The sequence below is a fragment of the Salvelinus fontinalis genome, chromosome 13 (assembly GCF_029448725.1).
Source record: "Salvelinus fontinalis isolate EN_2023a chromosome 13, ASM2944872v1, whole genome shotgun sequence".
Lineage (NCBI taxonomy): Eukaryota > Metazoa > Chordata > Actinopteri > Salmoniformes > Salmonidae > Salvelinus > Salvelinus fontinalis.
In genome coordinates this window covers 3,249,119-3,265,575 of record NC_074677.1, presented here as the reverse complement: position 1 = coordinate 3,265,575, position 16,457 = coordinate 3,249,119, and the positions used below count along the sequence as shown (strand labels likewise).

The window sequence follows — 16,457 nt, the reverse complement described above, 5'->3', positions numbered from 1 at the left end:
CTCTCCTAAACAGGTGTTCTACTCCCCTAGCCAGCACCTCTCCTAAACAGGTGTTCTACTCTGCTAGCCAGCACCTCTCCTAAACAGGTGTTCTACTCTGCTAGCCAGCACCTCTCCTAAACAGGTGTTCTACTCCCCTAGCCAGCACCTCTCCTAAACAGGTGTTCTACTCCCCTAGCCAGCACCTCTCCTAAACAGGTGTTCTACTCTGCTAGCCAGCACCTCTCCTAAACAGGTGTTCTACTCTGCTAGCCAGCACCTCTCCTAAACAGGTGTTCTACTCTGCTAGCCAGCACCTCTCCTAAACAGGTGTTCTACTCTGTTAGCCAGCACCTCTCCTAAACAGATGTTCTACTCTGCTAGCCAGCACCTCTCCTTAACAGGTGTTCTACTCTGCAAGCCGCCACCTCTCCTAAACAGGTGTTCCACTCCGCTAGCCGGCACCTCTCCTAAACAGGTGTTCCACTCCGCTAGCCTGCACCTCGCCCATACAGGTGTTCCACTCCGCTAGCCTGCACCTCGCCCATACAGGTGTTCCACTCCGCTAGCCTGCACCTCGCCCATACAGGTGTTCCACTCCGCTAGCCGGCACCTCGCCTAAATAGGTGTTCCACTCCGCTAGCCGGCACCTCGCCCATACAGGTGTTCCACTCCGCTAGCCTGCACCTCGCCTAAACAGGTGTTCCACTCCTCTAGCCGGCACCTCGCCTAAACAGGTGTTCTACTCCTCTAACCGGCACCTCGCCTAAACAGGTGTTTCACTCCGCTAGCCTGCACCTCGCCCATACAGGTGTTCCACTCCGCTAGCCGGCACCTCGCCTAAACAGGTGTTCCACTCCGCTAACCGGCACCTCGCCTAAATAGGTGTTCCACTCCGCTAGCCGGCACCTCGCCTAAACAGGTGTTCTACTCCGCTAGCCGGCACCTCGCCTAAACAGGTGTTCCACTCCGCTAGCCGGCACCTCGCCTAAACAGGTGTTCCACTCCTCTAGCCGGCACCTCGCCTAAACAGGTGTTCCACTCCGCTAGCCGGCATCTCGCCTAAACAGGTGTTCCACTCCGCTACCCGGCACCTCGCCTAAACAGGTGTTCCACTCCGCTAGCCGGCACCTCGCCTAAACAGGTGTTCCACTCCGCTAGCCGGCACCTCTCCTAAACAGGTGTTCCACTCCGCTAGCCGGCACCTCGCCTAAACAGGTGTTCCACTCCGCTAACCGGCACCTCGCCTAAACAGGTGTTCTACTCCGCTAGCCGGCACCTCTCCTAAACAGGTGTTCTACTCTGCTAGCCGGCACCTCTCCTAAATAGGTGTTCTACTCTGCTAGCCGGCACCTCTCCTAAACAGGTGATGAAACTCTGCTAGCCAGCACCTCTCCTAAACAGGTGTTCTACTCCCCTAGCCAGCACCTCTCCTAAACAGGTGTTCTACTCTGCTAGCCAGCACCTCTCCTAAACAGGTGTTCTACTCTGCTAGCCAGCACCTCTCCTAAACAGGTGTTCTACTCTTCTAGCCAGCACCTCTCCTAAACAGGTGTTCTACTCTGTTAGCCAGCACCTCTCTTAAACAGGTGTTCTACTCTGCTAGCCAGCACCTCTCCTAAACAGGTGTTCTACTCTGCTAGCCAGCACCTCTCCTAAACAGGTGTTCTACTCTGCTAGCCAGCACCTCTCCTAAACAGGTGTTCTACTCTGCTAGCCAGCACCTCTCCTAAACAGGTGTTCTACTCTGCTAGCCAGCACCTCTCCTAAACAGGTGTTCTACTCTTCTAGCCAGCACCTCTCCTAAACAGGTGTTCTACTCTGTTAGCCAGCACCTCTCCTAAACAGGTGTTCTACTCTACTAGCCAGCACCTCTCCTAAACAGGTGTTCTACTCCCCTAGCCAGCACCTCTCCTAAACAGGTGTTCTACTCTGTTAGCCAGCACCTCTCCTAAATAGGTGTTCTACTCTGTTAGCCAGCACCTCTCCTAAACAGGTGTTCTACTCTACTAGCCAGCACCTCTCCTCAACAGGTGTTCTACTCTGTTAGCCAGCACCTCTCCTAAACAGGTGTTCTACTCTGTTAGCCAGCACCTCGCCTAAATAGGTGTGCGTTTATTTCGGCTCTAGCAGGGTGGAGAGATCACCACTTGTGCGTTGGGGAAAATAGAATAAGCTTTTTCAATCACTCCCTTGAGTGCTGTGTTCTCAGGTCGTTTGTGCCTATGTGTATTGTTATGTGGCTGGGTGACCCCAGGTCTAGGGAGCTGGGTGTTTGGACACCAGAGTGTGTGTGGGGAAAAGTTTATTTTCTTGTATATATTTCCCGTTTGAGTCCATAAGGAGTGCAATCTGTGGCTTGTGTATGTCCTCAGTGGGTGTGGGGGGGTTGTCAGGGTGCCGGACGGGGGGTTCTCAGAGGGGGTGGGATCCCCTGGGCTTGGGGTTCTTCATTTCTCTGTCCTGCTGTGGTGTTGAGGCTATGGTCAGGGTCTGAGGTGGACTGTTCTGCTGTGGTGTTGAGGCTATGGTCAGGGTCTGGGGTGGACTGTTCTGCTGTGGTGTTGAGGCTATGGTCAGGGTCTGGGGTGGACTGTTCTGCTGTGGTGTTGAGGCTATGGTCAGGGTCTGGGGTCTGGGGTGGACTGTTCTGATGTGGTGTCGAGGCTATGGTCAGGGTCTGGGGTGGACTGTTCTGCTGTGGTGTTGAGGCTATGGTCAGGGTCTGGGGGGGACTGTTCTGCTGTGGTGTTGAGGCTATGGTCAGGGTCTGGGGGGGACTGTTCTGCTGTGGTGTCGACACTATGGTCAGGGTCTGGGGTGGACTGTTCTGCTGTGGTGTTGAGGCTATGGTCAGGGTCTGGGGTGGACTGTTCTGCTGTGATGTGGAGGCTATGGTCAGGGTCTGGGGTGGACTGTTCTGCTGTGGTGTGGATGCTATGGTCAGGGTCTGGGGTGGACTGTTCTGCTGTGGTGTGGAGGCTATGGTCAGGGTCTGGGGTGGACTGTTCTGCTGTGATGTCGAGGCTATGGTCAGGGTCTGGGGTGGACTGTGGTGTTGAGGCTATGGTCAGGGTCTGGGGTGGACTGTGATGTCGACGCTATGGTCAGGGTCTGGGGTGGACTGTGGTGTGGAGGCTATGGTCAGGGTCTGGGGTGGACTGTTCTGCTGTGGTATCGAGGCTATGGTCAGGGTCTGGGGTGGACTGTTCTGCTGTGGTGTTGAGGCTATGGTCAGGGTCTGGGGTGGACTGTTCTGCTGTGGTGTTGAGGCTATGGTCAGGGTCTGGGGGGGACTGTTCTGCTGTGGTGTTGAGGCTATGGTCAGGGTCTGGGGTGGACTGTTCTGCTGTGATGTCGACGCTATGGTCAGGGTCTGGGGTGGACTGTGGTGTTGAGGCTATGGTCAGGGTCTGGGGTGGACTGTTCTGCTGTGGTATCGAGGCTATGGTCAGGGTCTGGGGTGGACTGTTCTGCTGTGGTGTTGAGGCTATGGTCAGGGTCTGGGGTGGACTGTTCTGCTGTGGTGTTGAGGCTATGGTCAGGGTCTGGGGGGGACTGTTCTGCTGTGGTGTTGAGGCTATGGTCAGGGTCTGGGGTCTGGGGTGGACTGTTCTGCTGTGGTGTTGAGGCTATGGTCAGGGTCTGGGGTGGACTGTTCTGCTGTGGTGTTGAGGCTATGGTCAGGGTCTGGGGTCTGGGGTGGACTGTTCTGCTGTGGTGTCAACGCTATGGTCAGGGTCTGGGGTGGACTGTTCTGCTGGCTTCTCTGCGGGGGCGTCCACCTCTCCAATGGATTGTTTTCTGTTGATGTTGTCTCACCACATGCCAGAGTGCAGATGTCTCTCTCCACCTGCAGCTCTCCGGGTCTGGTTGAGGGGGTGTTGTTGAGCTGGACTGTTGTCTGGTTGAGGGGGTGTTGTTGAGCTGGACTGTTGTCTGGTTGAGGGGGTGTTGTTGAGCTGGACTGTTGTCTGGTTGAGGGGCTGTTGTTGAGCTGGACTGTTGTCTGGTTGAGGGGGTGTTGTTGAGCTGGACTGTTGTCTGGTTGAGGGGGTGTTGAGCTGGACTGTTGTCTGGTTGAGGGGGTGTTGTTGAGCTGGACTGTTGTCTGGTTGAGGGGGTGTTGTTGAGCTGGACTGTTGTCTGGTTGAGGGGGTGTTGTTGAGCTGGACTGTTGTCTGGTTGAGGGGGTGTTGTTGTGTTGGACTGTTGTCTGGTTGAGGGGGTGTTGTTGAGCTGGACTGTTGTCTGGGTCTGGTTGAGGGGGTGTTGTTGAGCTGGACTGTTGTCTGGGTCTGGGTGAGGGGGTGTTGTTGAGCTGGACTGTTGTCTGGGTCTGGTTGAGGGGGTGTTGTTGAGCTGGACTGTTGTCTGGGTCTGGTTGAGGGGGTGTTGTTGAGCTGGACTGTTGTCTGGGTCTGGTTGAGGGGGTGTTGTTGAGCTGGACTGTTGTCTGGTTGAGGGGGTGTTGAGCTGGACTGTTGTCTGGTTGAGGGGGTGTTGTTGTGCTGGACTGTTGTCTGGTTGAGGGGGTGTTGTTGTGCTGGACTGTTGTCTGGGTCTGGTTGAGGGGGTGTTGTTGAGCTGGACTGTTGTCTGGTTGAGGGGGTGTTGTTGAGCTGGACTGTTGTCTGGTTGAGGGGGTGTTGTTGAGCTGGACTGTTGTCTGGTTGAGGGGGTGTTGTTGAGCTGGACTGTTGTCTGGTTGAGGGGGTGTTGTTGAGCTGGACTGTTGTCTGGTTGAGGGGGTGTTGTTGTGCTGGACTGTTGTCTGGTTGAGGGGGTGTTGAGCTGGACTGTTGTCTGGTTGAGGGGGTGTTGAGCTGGACTGTTGTCTGGTTGAGGGGGTGTTGTTGAGCTGGACTGTTGTCTGGTTGAGGGGGTGTTGTTGTGCTGGACTGTTGTCTGGTTGAGGGGGTGTTGAGCTGGACTGTTGTCTGGTTGAGGGGGTGTTGTTGTGCTGGACTGTTGTCTGGTTGAAGGGGTGTTGAGCTGGACTGTTGTCTGGGTCTGGTTGAGGGGGTGTTGAGCTGGACTGTTGTCTGGTTGAGGGGGTGTTGAGCTGGACTGTTGTCTGGTTGAGGGGGTGTTGTTGTGCTGGACTGTTGTCTGGTTGAAGGGGTGTTGAGCTGGACTGTTGTCTGGGTCTGGTTGAGGGGGTGTTGTGGTGGACTGTTGTCTGGTTGAGGGGGTGTTGTGGTGGACTGTTGTCTGGTTGAGGGGGTGTTGTGGTGGACTGTTGTCTGGGTCTGGTTGAGGGGGTGTTGTTGAGCTGACTGGAGTGTGTTCACCTGCTGTTCCAGCTCCACCTGCCTTACCTCCAGCTGGGTGAATTTATCCTTCATTTCAATGGGGGAGTAGTACTCTGTGCTGGTAGCTTTGACACCTCTCACTTCACACGTCAGTGGAATTGAAGTTGGAGCCGTATCTGTTCTGTCTTAGCAAGCTTTGTAGCCTTCATTTAACTCAGTCCTTGTAAAATAGATTATTGTACTTTATTTTTCTTCTTGGCTTTAAAAGTAGCTCCATACTTAATATTACTCACTCAGTTCCAGGTTGGGTGCTATTTTCAGGTTTATTTTTTGCTTATTTTGCTGGTCGTTGGTTTGCCAGATTATTCACCATAGTCCTTGGAATGGAATCTTTCCATGTCATTTTGTCCAAAAACAGGGTGTAGTTTTGGAGTTTTGATTTAGAGTGAAGTTTATATGTCCTTGTTTATCCAATTCTGAATCTATCTTTTTGTAAAAACATGTTGGAAAATGTAAGAGCTCATCTGCTCATGACCTCTCACACTTCTCTTGCTCTCTCTCTGTGTCCCTCTCTCTCTCTCTGTGTCCCTCTCTCTCTCTCTGTCTCTCTCTCGCTCTCTCTCTCTGTGTCCCTCTCTCTCTCTCTGTCTCGCTCTCTCTCTCTGTGTCCCTCTCTCTCTCTCTGTCTCGCTCTCTCTCTCTGTGTCCCTCTCGCGCACTCTCTCTCTCTCTCTGTCTCTGTCTCTGTCTCTGTCTCTGTCTCTGTCTCTGTCTCTGTCTCTGTCTCTGTCTCTGTCTCTGTCTCTGTCTCTGTCTCTCTCTCTCTGTCTCTGTCTCTGTCTCTCTCTCTCTGTCTCTCTCTCTGTCTCTCTCTCTGTCTCTCTCTCTGTCTCTCTCTCTGTCTCTCTCTGTCTCTCTCTGTCTGTCTCTGTCTCTCTCTCTGTCTCTCTCTCTGTCTCTCTCTGTCTCTCTCTCTGTCTCTCTCTGTCTCTCTCTCTGTCTCTCTCTCTGTCTCTCTCTCTCTCTGTCTCTGTCTCTGTCTCTGTCTCTCTCTCTGTCTCTGTCTCTCTCTCTGTCTCTCTCTCTGTCTCTCTCTCTGTCTCTCTCTCTGTCTCTCTCTGTCTCTCTCTGTCTCTCTCTGTCTCTCTCTCTCTCTCTCTCTCTCTCTCTCTCTCTCTCTCTCTCTCTCTCTCTCTCTCTCTCTCTCTCTCTTTCTCTCTCTGTCTGTGTCCCTCTCTCGCGCTATCTCTCTCTCTCTTTCTCTCTCTCTGTGTCCCTCTCGCGCTCTCTCTCTCCAGCATTCCTGCCTTCTTCCTTCTGTATGTATTCTACTCTGGTTGCCATGACTGGATGGTTCCAAGACATGCCCTTCCTGGCTGTGATGGGCGTGGCAGCTGGGGCTATCATTGGCTGGCCATTCTCCGCTCTGATTGGGTAAGAGCTGTTCCTTGTGCAGAGTTAATTGTAAAGAGGTATGATATTAAAGCATCAGAAACAGACTGTTTTGCTCTCTACTGTATAGTTAGTTTCAGCTGGCAGGGCTATGTTTTGTTTTAGGGAGCAAAATAACTAAGAGGGAGGCATTCAATTGTAATACATTTAAGGTCATTTGTTGATATGGAAATGTACAGATTTTAAAGTTTGGGCTGAGGTTGGGTTGGCAGAAATGTTTCTGAAGAAATTTGAGTCCCTGCTGAAAAAGTTTGAATAGGACTGGGTTCAATGTCAGGGGTTGTAAGTAGGGTCTCTTGTTGCAGTGGTCGAAGGCAGAGTTAGGGTTTGACCGGGGTAGGCCGTCGTTCTGAATAAAAATGTGTTCTTAACTTACTTGCCTAGTTAAATAAAGATAAAATAAATATGGTCATGCTGTCTCTGATTGGTTGATGTGGTTGCTAGGCTACCGATCGCCTTCGACCTGCTTGTGCTGAAGAGGAAGTGGAAGAGTTTCATCACCTGGGCAACCGTCTCTCTGCTGCTGTTCCTGGTGACACACACGCACACACACACACACACACACACACACACACACACACACACACACACACACACACACACACACACACACACTACCCACTGACTCAGTGACTGAGTTAAGAACTTTGTCATTATCTTTAGTTGATCGCTATGTAAGGAGAAGAAGCACTCATAACTAATCTTGTGTGTGTGTTCCAGGTGCCTCTGATGGCGGTGGATTCTTGTTGCTATGGGAAACTGGTCATTGCTCCCCTCAATATTCTACTCTATAATGTCTTCACCCCCCATGGCCCAGATCTCTATGGTAAAAACACGCACGCACACTAGCTAGGTAGGTCCTCTGAAGAAGTTAGCTAGCTAGGTCCTCTTCTGAAGAAGTTAGCTAGCTAGCTAGGTCCTCTTCTGAAGCAGCTAGCTAGCTAGCTAGGTTCTCTTCTGAAGCAGCTAGCTAGCTAGATAGGTCCTCTTCTGAAGCAGTTAGCTAGCTAGCTAGGTTCTCTTCTGAAGCAGTTAGCTAGCTAGCTAGGTTCTCTTCTGAAGCAGCTAGCTAGCTAGATAGGTCCTCTTCTGAAGCAGTTAGCTAGCTAGGTTCTCTTCTGAAGCAGCTAGCTAGCTAGATAGGTCCTCTTCTGAAGCAGTTAGCTAGCTAGCTAGGTTCTCTTCTGAAGCAGCTAGCTAGCTAGATAGGTCCTCTTCTGAAGCAGTTAGCTAGCTAGCTAGGTCCTCTTCTGAAGCAGTTAGCTAGCTAGCTAGGTCCTCTTCTGAGGCAGTTAGCTAGCTAGCTAGGTCCTCTTCTGAAGCAGTTAGCTAGCTAGCTAGGTCCTCTTCTGAAGCAGTTAGCTAGCTAGCTAGGTCCTCTTCTGAGGCAGTTAGCTAGCTAGCTAGGTCCTCTTCTGAAGCAGTTAGCTAGCTAGGTACACTACCGTTCAAAAGTTTGGGTGTCACTTAGAAATGTCCTTGTTTTTTTAATTTTCGTTGTATTGGCCAGTCTCAGAAAAGGCTTTTTCTTTGCAACTCTACCTAGAAATCCAGTATCCTGGAGTCGCTTCTTCACTGTTGACATTGAGAGTTGTTTTGCTGGTACTATTTAATAAAGCTGCCAGCGATTACTTGTGAGGCATCTGTTTCCCCGGGGCCTCCCACTCCTCTTTCTATTCTGGTTAGAGCCAGTTTGCGCTGTTCTGTGAAGGGAGTAGTACACAGCGTTGTACGAGATCTTCAGTTTCTTGGCAATTTCTCTCATGGAATAGCCTTCAATTCTCAGAACAAGAATAGACTGATGAGTTTCAGAAAAATAGTCCTTTGTTTCTGGCCATTTTGAGCCTGTAATAGAACCCACAAATGCTGATGGTCCAGGTACTCAATTAGCCTAAAGAAGGACAGTTTTATTGCTTCTTTAATCAGAACAACAGCTGTGCTAACGTAATTGCAAAAGGGTTTTCTAATGATCAATTAGCCTTTTTTAAATGATAAACTTGGATTAGCTAACACAACGTGCCATTGGAACATGTGATTGGTGATGGTTGCTGATAATGGGCCTCTGTACGCCTATGTAGATATTGCATAAAAAAGTCTGTTGTTTCCAGCTCCAGTGGTCATTTACAACAGTAACAAAATCTACACTTTCTGATCAATTTGATATTTTAATGGAGAAAATATGTGCTTTTCTTTCAAAAACAAGGACATTTTTAAGTGACCCCAAACTTTTGAATGGTAGTGTAGGTCCTCTCCTGAAGCAGTTAGCTAGCTAGCTAGGTCCTCTTCTGAAGCAGTTAGCTAGCTAGATAGGTCCTCTTCTGAAGCAGTTAGCTAGCTAGCTAGGTCCTCTTCTGAAGCAGTTAGCTAGCTAGATAGGTCCTCTTCTGAAGCAGTTAGCTAGCTAGCTAGGTCCTCTTCTGAAGCAGTTAGCTAGCTAGATAGGTCCTCTCCTGAAGCAGTTAGCTAGCTAGATAGGTCCTCTTCTGAAGCAGTTAGCTAGCTAGATAGGTCCTCTTCTGAAGCAGTTAGCTAGCTAGATAGGTCCTCTTCTGAAGCAGTTAGCTAGCTAGGTCCTCTTCTGAAGCAGTTAGCTAGCTAGATAGGTCCTCTTCTGAAGCAGTTAGCTAGCTAGATAGGTCCTCTTCTGAAGCAGTTAGCTAGCTAGATAGGTCCTCTTCTGAAGCAGTTAGCTAGCTAGCTAGGTCCTCTTCTGAAGCAGTTAGCTAGCTAGGTCCTCTTCTGAAGCAGTTAGCTAGCTAGATAGGTCCTCTTCTGAAGCAGTTAGCTAGCTAGATAGGTCCTCTTCTGAAGCAGTTAGCTAGCTAGATAGGTCCTCTTCTGAAGCAGTTAGCTAGCTAGATAGGTCCTCTTCTGAAGCAGTTAGCTAGCTAGATAGGTCCTCTTCTGAAGCAGTTAGCTAGCTATCTAGGTCCTCTTCTGAAGCAGTTAGCTAGCTAGCTAGGTCCTCTTGTGAAGCAGTTAGCTAGCTAGATAGGTCCTCTTCTGAAGCAGTTAGCTAGCTAGATAGGTCCTCTTGTGAAGCAGTTAGCTAGCTAGATAGGTCCTCTTCTGAAGCAGTTAGCTAGCTAGATAGGTCCTCTTCTGAAGCAGTTAGCTAGCTAGCTAGGTCCTCTTGTGAAGCAGTTAGCTAGCTAGATAGGTCCTCTTCTGAAGCAGTTAGCTAGCTAGATAGGTCCTCTTGTGAAGCAGTTAGCTAGCTAGATAGGTCCTCTTCTGAAGTAGTTAGCTAGCTAGATAGGTCCTCTTCTGAAGCAGTTAGCTAGCTAGATAGGTCCTCTTCTGAAGCAGTTAGCTAGCTAGCTAGGTCCTCTTGTGAAGCAGTTAGCTAGCTAGATAGGTCCTCTTCTGAAGCAGTTAGCTAGCTAGATAGGTCCTCTTGTGAAGCAGTTAGCTAGCTAGATAGGTCCTCTTCTGAAGCAGTTAGCTAGCTAGCTAGGTCCTCTTGTGAAGCAGTTAGCTAGCTAGATAGGTCCTCTTCTGAAGCAGTTAGCTAGCTAGCTAGGTCCTCTTGTGAAGCAGTTAGCTAGCTAGATAGGTCCTCTTCTGAAGCAGTTAGCTAGCTAGATAGGTCCTCTTGTGAAGCAGTTAGCTAGCTAGATAGGTCCTCTTCTGAAGCAGTTAGCTAGCTAGATAGGTCCTCTTCTGAAGCAGTTAGCTAGCTAGATAGGTCCTCTTCTGAAGCAGTTAGCTAGCTATCTAGGTCCTCTTCTGAAGCAGTTAGCTAGCTAGCTAGGTCCTCTTGTGAAGCAGTTAGCTAGCTAGATAGGTCCTCTTCTGAAGCAGTTAGCTAGCTAGATAGGTCCTCTTGTGAAGCAGTTAGCTAGCTAGATAGGTCCTCTTCTGAAGCAGTTAGCTAGCTAGATAGGTCCTCTTCTGAAGCAGTTAGCTAGCTAGCTAGGTCCTCTTGTGAAGCAGTTAGCTAGCTAGATAGGTCCTCTTCTGAAGCAGTTAGCTAGCTAGATAGGTCCTCTTGTGAAGCAGTTAGCTAGCTAGATAGGTCCTCTTCTGAAGTAGTTAGCTAGCTAGATAGGTCCTCTTCTGAAGCAGTTAGCTAGCTAGATAGGTCCTCTTGTGAAGCAGTTAGCTAGCTAGATAGGTCCTCTTCTGAAGCAGTTAGCTAGCTAGATAGGTCCTCTTGTGAAGCAGTTAGCTAGCTAGATAGGTCCTCTTCTGAAGCAGTTAGCTAGCTAGCTAGGTCCTCTTGTGAAGCAGTTAGCTAGCTAGATAGGTCCTCTTCTGAAGCAGTTAGCTAGCTAGCTAGGTCCTCTTGTGAAGCAGTTAGCTAGCTAGATAGGTCCTCTTCTGAAGCAGTTAGCTAGCTAGATAGGTCCTCTTGTGAAGCAGTTAGCTAGCTAGATAGGTCCTCTTCTGAAGCAGTTAGCTAGCTAGATAGGTCCTCTTCTGAAGCAGTTAGCTAGCTAGATAGGTCCTCTTCTGAAGCAGTCAAGTCAGGTGGTATTTAAAGAGTGGAGTCAGAATCACCTGCTTTGATCTCTTCTAATGTCATGTGAGGTCTGGTGGCTTTAGAATTTTCACAATGTTACCAACTCAGTGGCCCTGTGGTTAGTGTCCTGGTTAGTGTCCTAGTTAGTGTCCTGGTTAGTGTCCTAGTTAGTGTCCTGGTTAGTGTCCTGGTTGGTGTCCTGGTTGGTGTCCTGGTTAGTGTCCTGGTTAGTGTCCTGGTTAGTGTCCTGGTTGGTGTCCTGGTTAGTGTCCTGGTTAGTGTCCTGGTTAGTGTCCTGGTTAGTGTCCTGGTTGGTGTCCTGGTTAGTGTCCTGGTTAGTGTCCTGGTTAGTGTCCTGGTTAGTGTCCTGGTTAGTGTCCTGGTTAGTGTCCTGGTTAGTGTCCTGGTTGGTGTCCTGGTTGGTGTCCTGGTTGGTGTCCTGGTTGGTGTCCTGGTTGGTGTCCTGGTTGGTGTCCTGGTTAGTGTCCTGGTTAGTGTCCTGGTTAGTGTCCTGGTTAGTGTCCTGGTTAGTGTCCTGGTTAGTGTCCTGGTTAGTGTCCTGGTTAGTGTCCTGGTTAGTGTCCTGGTTAGTGTCCTGGTTAGTGTCCTGGTTAGTGTCCTGGTTGGTGTCCTGGTTGGTGTCCTGGTTGGTGTCCTGGTTGGTGTCCTGGTTAGTGTCCTGGTTGGTGTCCTGGTTGGTGTCCTGGTTGGTGTCCTGGTTGGTGTCCTGGTTGGTGTCCTGGTTGGTGTCCTGGTTGGTGTCCTCCCTGGGATAAAAAATAAAGAGGTTAAATGTTTTACCTTTATTTAAACAGGGAGTCACCAACGAGACCAGGGTCTCTTTCACAAAGAAACTCTGCATATACATTTCAGAAGACAAAATCCAAATCAGATACAGTGTAAAACAAACTAAAATACAGAATAACACAAATATTCCAATCAAAAGTTCCCCAATCATTATTTTAAATTGCCCGATCGGCACCGGAACAATTGTAATGCATTTTGTGATTGGTTGAAGCAATGAGGTGCATTAAAACTAGAAGTGGATTTACCTAGTTCTGTGGAGACCTGACGAATCTCGAGTTAACTAACCCTGTGAATAAGCTTTGTATCTTGTGTTTTTATACTTTAACACTGAAGTGAGTTGGAAGCTTGTTTAGTAGAGCTTTGTAGACATAAAGGAAATAATGAAGTGATTTACAGCACTTTAACGAGGACCAGCCAACGTTTTTTGATGCAGTGGTGAGTATTAAAACGAATGGCGCCCTGGGATTGAAAGGACAGTGTTACCAACTCAGTGGTTAGTGTCCTGGTTAGTGTCCTCCCTGAGATTGAAAGGACAGTGTTACCAACTCAGTGGTTAGTGTCCTGGTTAGTGTCCTCCCTGAGATTGGAGGGACAGTGTTACCAACTCAGTGGCCCTGTGGTTAGTGTCCTGGTTAGTGTCCTGGTTAGTGTCCTGGTTGGTGTCCTGGTTAGTGTCCTGGTTAGTGTCCTGGTTAGTGTCCTGGTTGGTGTCCTGGTTGGTGTCCTGGTTAGTGTCCTGGTTAGTGTCCTGGTTAGTGTCCTGGTTGGTGTCCTGGTTAGTGTCCTGGTTAGTGTCCTGGTTAGTGTCCTGGTTGGTGTCCTGGTTAGTGTCCTGGTTAGTGTCCTGGTTAGTGTCCTGGTTGGTGTCCTGGTTGGTGTCCTGGTTAGTGTCCTGGTTAGTGTCCTGGTTGGTGTCCTAGTTAGTGTCCTGGTTAGTGTCCTGGTTAGTGTCCTGGTTGGTGTCCTGGTTGGTGTCCTGGTTGGTGTCCTGGTTGGTGTCCTGGTTGGTGTCCTGGTTAGTGTCCTGGTTAGTGTCCTGGTTAGTGTCCTGGTTGGTGTCCTGGTTAGTGTCCTGGTTAGTGTCCTGGTTAGTGTCCTGGTTAGTGTCCTGGTTAGTGTCCTGGTTAGTGTCCTGGTTAGTGTCCTGGTTAGTGTCCTGGTTGGTGTCCTGGTTGGTGTCCTGGTTGGTGTCCTGGTTGGTGTCCTGGTTGGTGTCCTGGTTGGTGTCCTGGTTAGTGTCCTGGTTAGTGTCCTGGTTAGTGTCCTGGTTGGTGTCCTGGTTGGTGTCCTGGTTGGTGTCCTGGTTGGTGTCCGCCCTGGGATTGGAATGTTGGGAGTACGATTCATTCCAAAGAAGGTAAAAATGAGACCCAATGCGTCTCTGGCCCTCAGGATTAAAGGGATACTTCCAGATCTGAACAATATGAGGCCCTTTATCAACTTCCCTAGAGTCAGATAAACTTGTGGAGATGATTTCTATGTCAATGCGTACAGTTTGAAGGAAGTTGCTAACTAGCGCCAGTGTAATTCCTAGCTAACATTAGCAGAATCACTGAAAGTCTATGGGTATCTTTGGCATGGGTCCTCAGATCCTCAAAAGGTTCTACAGCTGCACCATCGAGAGCATCCTGACTCGTTGCATCACTGCCTGGTATGGCAACTTCTCGGCCTCCGACGACAAGGCGCTACAGAGGGTAGTGCGTATGGCCCAGTACATCACTGGGGCCAAGCTTCCTGCCATCCAGAACCTCTATACCAGGCGGTGTCAGAGGAAGGCCCTAAAAATTGTCAAAGACACCAGCCACCCTAGTCATAGACTGTTCTCTCTGCTACCGCATGGCAAGCGGTACCGGAGCTCAAAGTCTAGGTCCAAGAGGCTTCTGAACAGCTTCTACCCCCAAGCCATAAGACTCATGAACATCTAGTCAAATGGCTACCCAGACTATTTGCATTGCCCCCCCCATCTCTTTTACACCGCTCCTCTCTGCTGTTATCGTCTATGCATAGTCACTGTAATAACTATACCTACATGTACATATTACCTCAACTAGCCGGTGCCCCCACACATGGACTCTGTACCGGTACCCCCTGGATATAGTTTCGCTATTGTTATTTTCCTGCTGCTCTTTAATTACTTGTTACTTTTATTACTTATTCATATTTAGTATTTTTTTTAAACTGCATTGTTGGTTAGGGGCTCGTAAGTAAGCATTTCACTGTAACGTCTACACTTGTTGTATTCGGAGCATGTGACTAATATAATGTGGTTTATTGATCTGCTAGCATACCAGTAGATACCCATAAACGTCCAGTCTTTGCACTAACGCTAGATGGCTCATGAAACTACCTCTAACTTCCTTCATACTGGACACAGAGATATACAAACGGTATATCTAATTCTGGGGAAGTTGATAAAGGGCCTCATTGCCAAAATCCCAAAGAATCCCTTTAAGGAGATAGGGCCTTACTCCCAATCTATCCTATACTAGCGTCCTGTTCAGGGGCTGTGCTTGTACATCAAGCTGCCTCACGCTACAGAAACAGGAGATCCTGCTCAAACGAGCCGTTCTGGGTCAAGCCAAGGCTATTTAGCATGAATCATGACTACATGTTTACAGTTTATGACTTCTACTGTGTTTGGTATCATGACATTGATCTAACACTGTGGGTTGTGCATTATGTGTTTAGGTACAGAGCCGTGGCCCTTCTACTTTATAAATGGTTTCCTGAACTTCAATGTGGTGTTTGTCCTGGCGCTGCTGTCTCTACCTCTCACTGCTCTGATGGAGGCGCTGCTACAGCGCTTCAACGGTAACACACACACACACACACACACACCCACACACACACACACACACACACGCAGCCACCCACACACACACCCACACACACACACACACACGCAGACACACACACACACACACGCAGACACACACACACACACACGCAGACACACACACACGCAGACACACACACACACACACACACGCACGCAGACACACACACACACACACACACACGCACGCAGACACCCACACACACACACACACACACGCAGACACACACACACACACACACACACACACACGCAGACACACACGCAGACACACACGCAGACACACACACACACACACACACACAGCCACCCACGCACACACACTGTATACAGGCTTGGTTCCAGAGATAAGTTGATGTTACAGTTAAACCCTAACGCAGCCCTGACGGTCACGCAGCCCTGACGGTCACGCAGCCCTGACGGTCACGCAGCCCACGCAGCCCTGACGGTCACGCAGCCCTGACGGTCACGCAGCCCTGACGGTCACGCAGCCCTGACGGTCACGTAGCCCTAACAGTCACGTAGCCCTGACGGTCACGCAGCCCTGACGGTCACGCAGCCCTAACGGTCACGTAGCCCTAACGGTCACGCAGCCCTGACGGTCACGCAGCCCTGACGGTCACGCAGCCCTGACGGTCACGTGTCAATCAATTATAATGGAAAGAGAAATACAACCAAATAGGCAAACAATCAACAACCAATGTAGCAATATAACACTAAGAGTCATATGTACAGCAGTAGATATATATATATAATGTCAAGAATCCACTATATAAAGAATTATTTGGTGTGTATAAACAGTGGCACTAACATACAATGTGCAGAAGTAGAAATATTAGAATAAGCAATGTTGGGGATACGGTATTTTAAATTCACTGAAACAGGAAGTGACCAGTGGTTCTCTACAACATGGGACGGCAGCTTTGGTTGTAAATGTGTTTGTGAGTATGAGGTGTATGTGATTAGCTTTTGTGTGAGTGAGTGTGCATCACCTGGTAGACGCTAGTGATGGCTGTTCAAGAGTCTGATGGCCTGGTAATAGAAGCTGTTTGGTCTCTCGGTCCCTCGGTCCCGGCTCTGATGCACCTGTACTGTCTCCGTCTGTCGGATGGTAGCCGAGTGAACAGTCCGTGGCTCGGGTGGTTTAGGTCCTTGATGATCTTCTTCTTGGCCTTCCTTTGACACCAGGTGCTGTAGGATGTCCTGGAGGGCAGGCAGCGTGGCCCTGGTGATGCGTTTGGCTGTCCACCTTCTGGAGAGCCATGTGGTTGAGGGGCGGTGATGCAGCCCGATAGAATGCTCTCAATGGGGCATCTGCAGAAGTTTGCGAGGTTCTTGGGGGGCCATGCTAAATTTCTTCATTCGCCTGAGGTTGTAGAGCTGCTGTTGCGCTTTCTTCACCAAAATGTCATTGTGTCGAGACCATTTCAGGTCCTCAGTCATGTGCACGCTGAGGAACTTAAAGCTTTTGACCCTATCTAGGATGAGGATGGGGGCACTCTCCCTCTTCAGTCTCCTGTAGTTCACGATAAGCTCCTTCATTTTGTCGACGTTGAGCGAGAGGTTATTCTACTGGCACCACTCCACCAGAGCTCCTGTGTTGAGGATCAACGTGGCGGAAGTGTTGTTGTCTACCCTCACCGCCTGGCGTTGTCCTGTCAGG

General features: G+C 49.6%; 1 protein-coding gene across 2 annotated transcripts in view; it reads left to right on the top strand.

Annotated features, from left to right (window-relative positions):
* Positions 1 to 16,457, top strand: part of alg9 (ALG9 alpha-1,2-mannosyltransferase) — a 94,439-nt gene that overhangs the window by 59,072 nt on the left and 18,910 nt on the right. For both annotated transcript variants that reach the window (XM_055941411.1, XM_055941410.1), the window contains exons 6-9: positions 6,533 to 6,668; positions 7,131 to 7,218; positions 7,407 to 7,512; positions 14,647 to 14,769. In XM_055941411.1, coding sequence (XP_055797386.1) covers positions 6,533 to 6,668; positions 7,131 to 7,218; positions 7,407 to 7,512; positions 14,647 to 14,769 — 453 coding nt within the window. The remainder of the gene's footprint in view (positions 1 to 6,532; positions 6,669 to 7,130; positions 7,219 to 7,406; positions 7,513 to 14,646; positions 14,770 to 16,457) is intronic.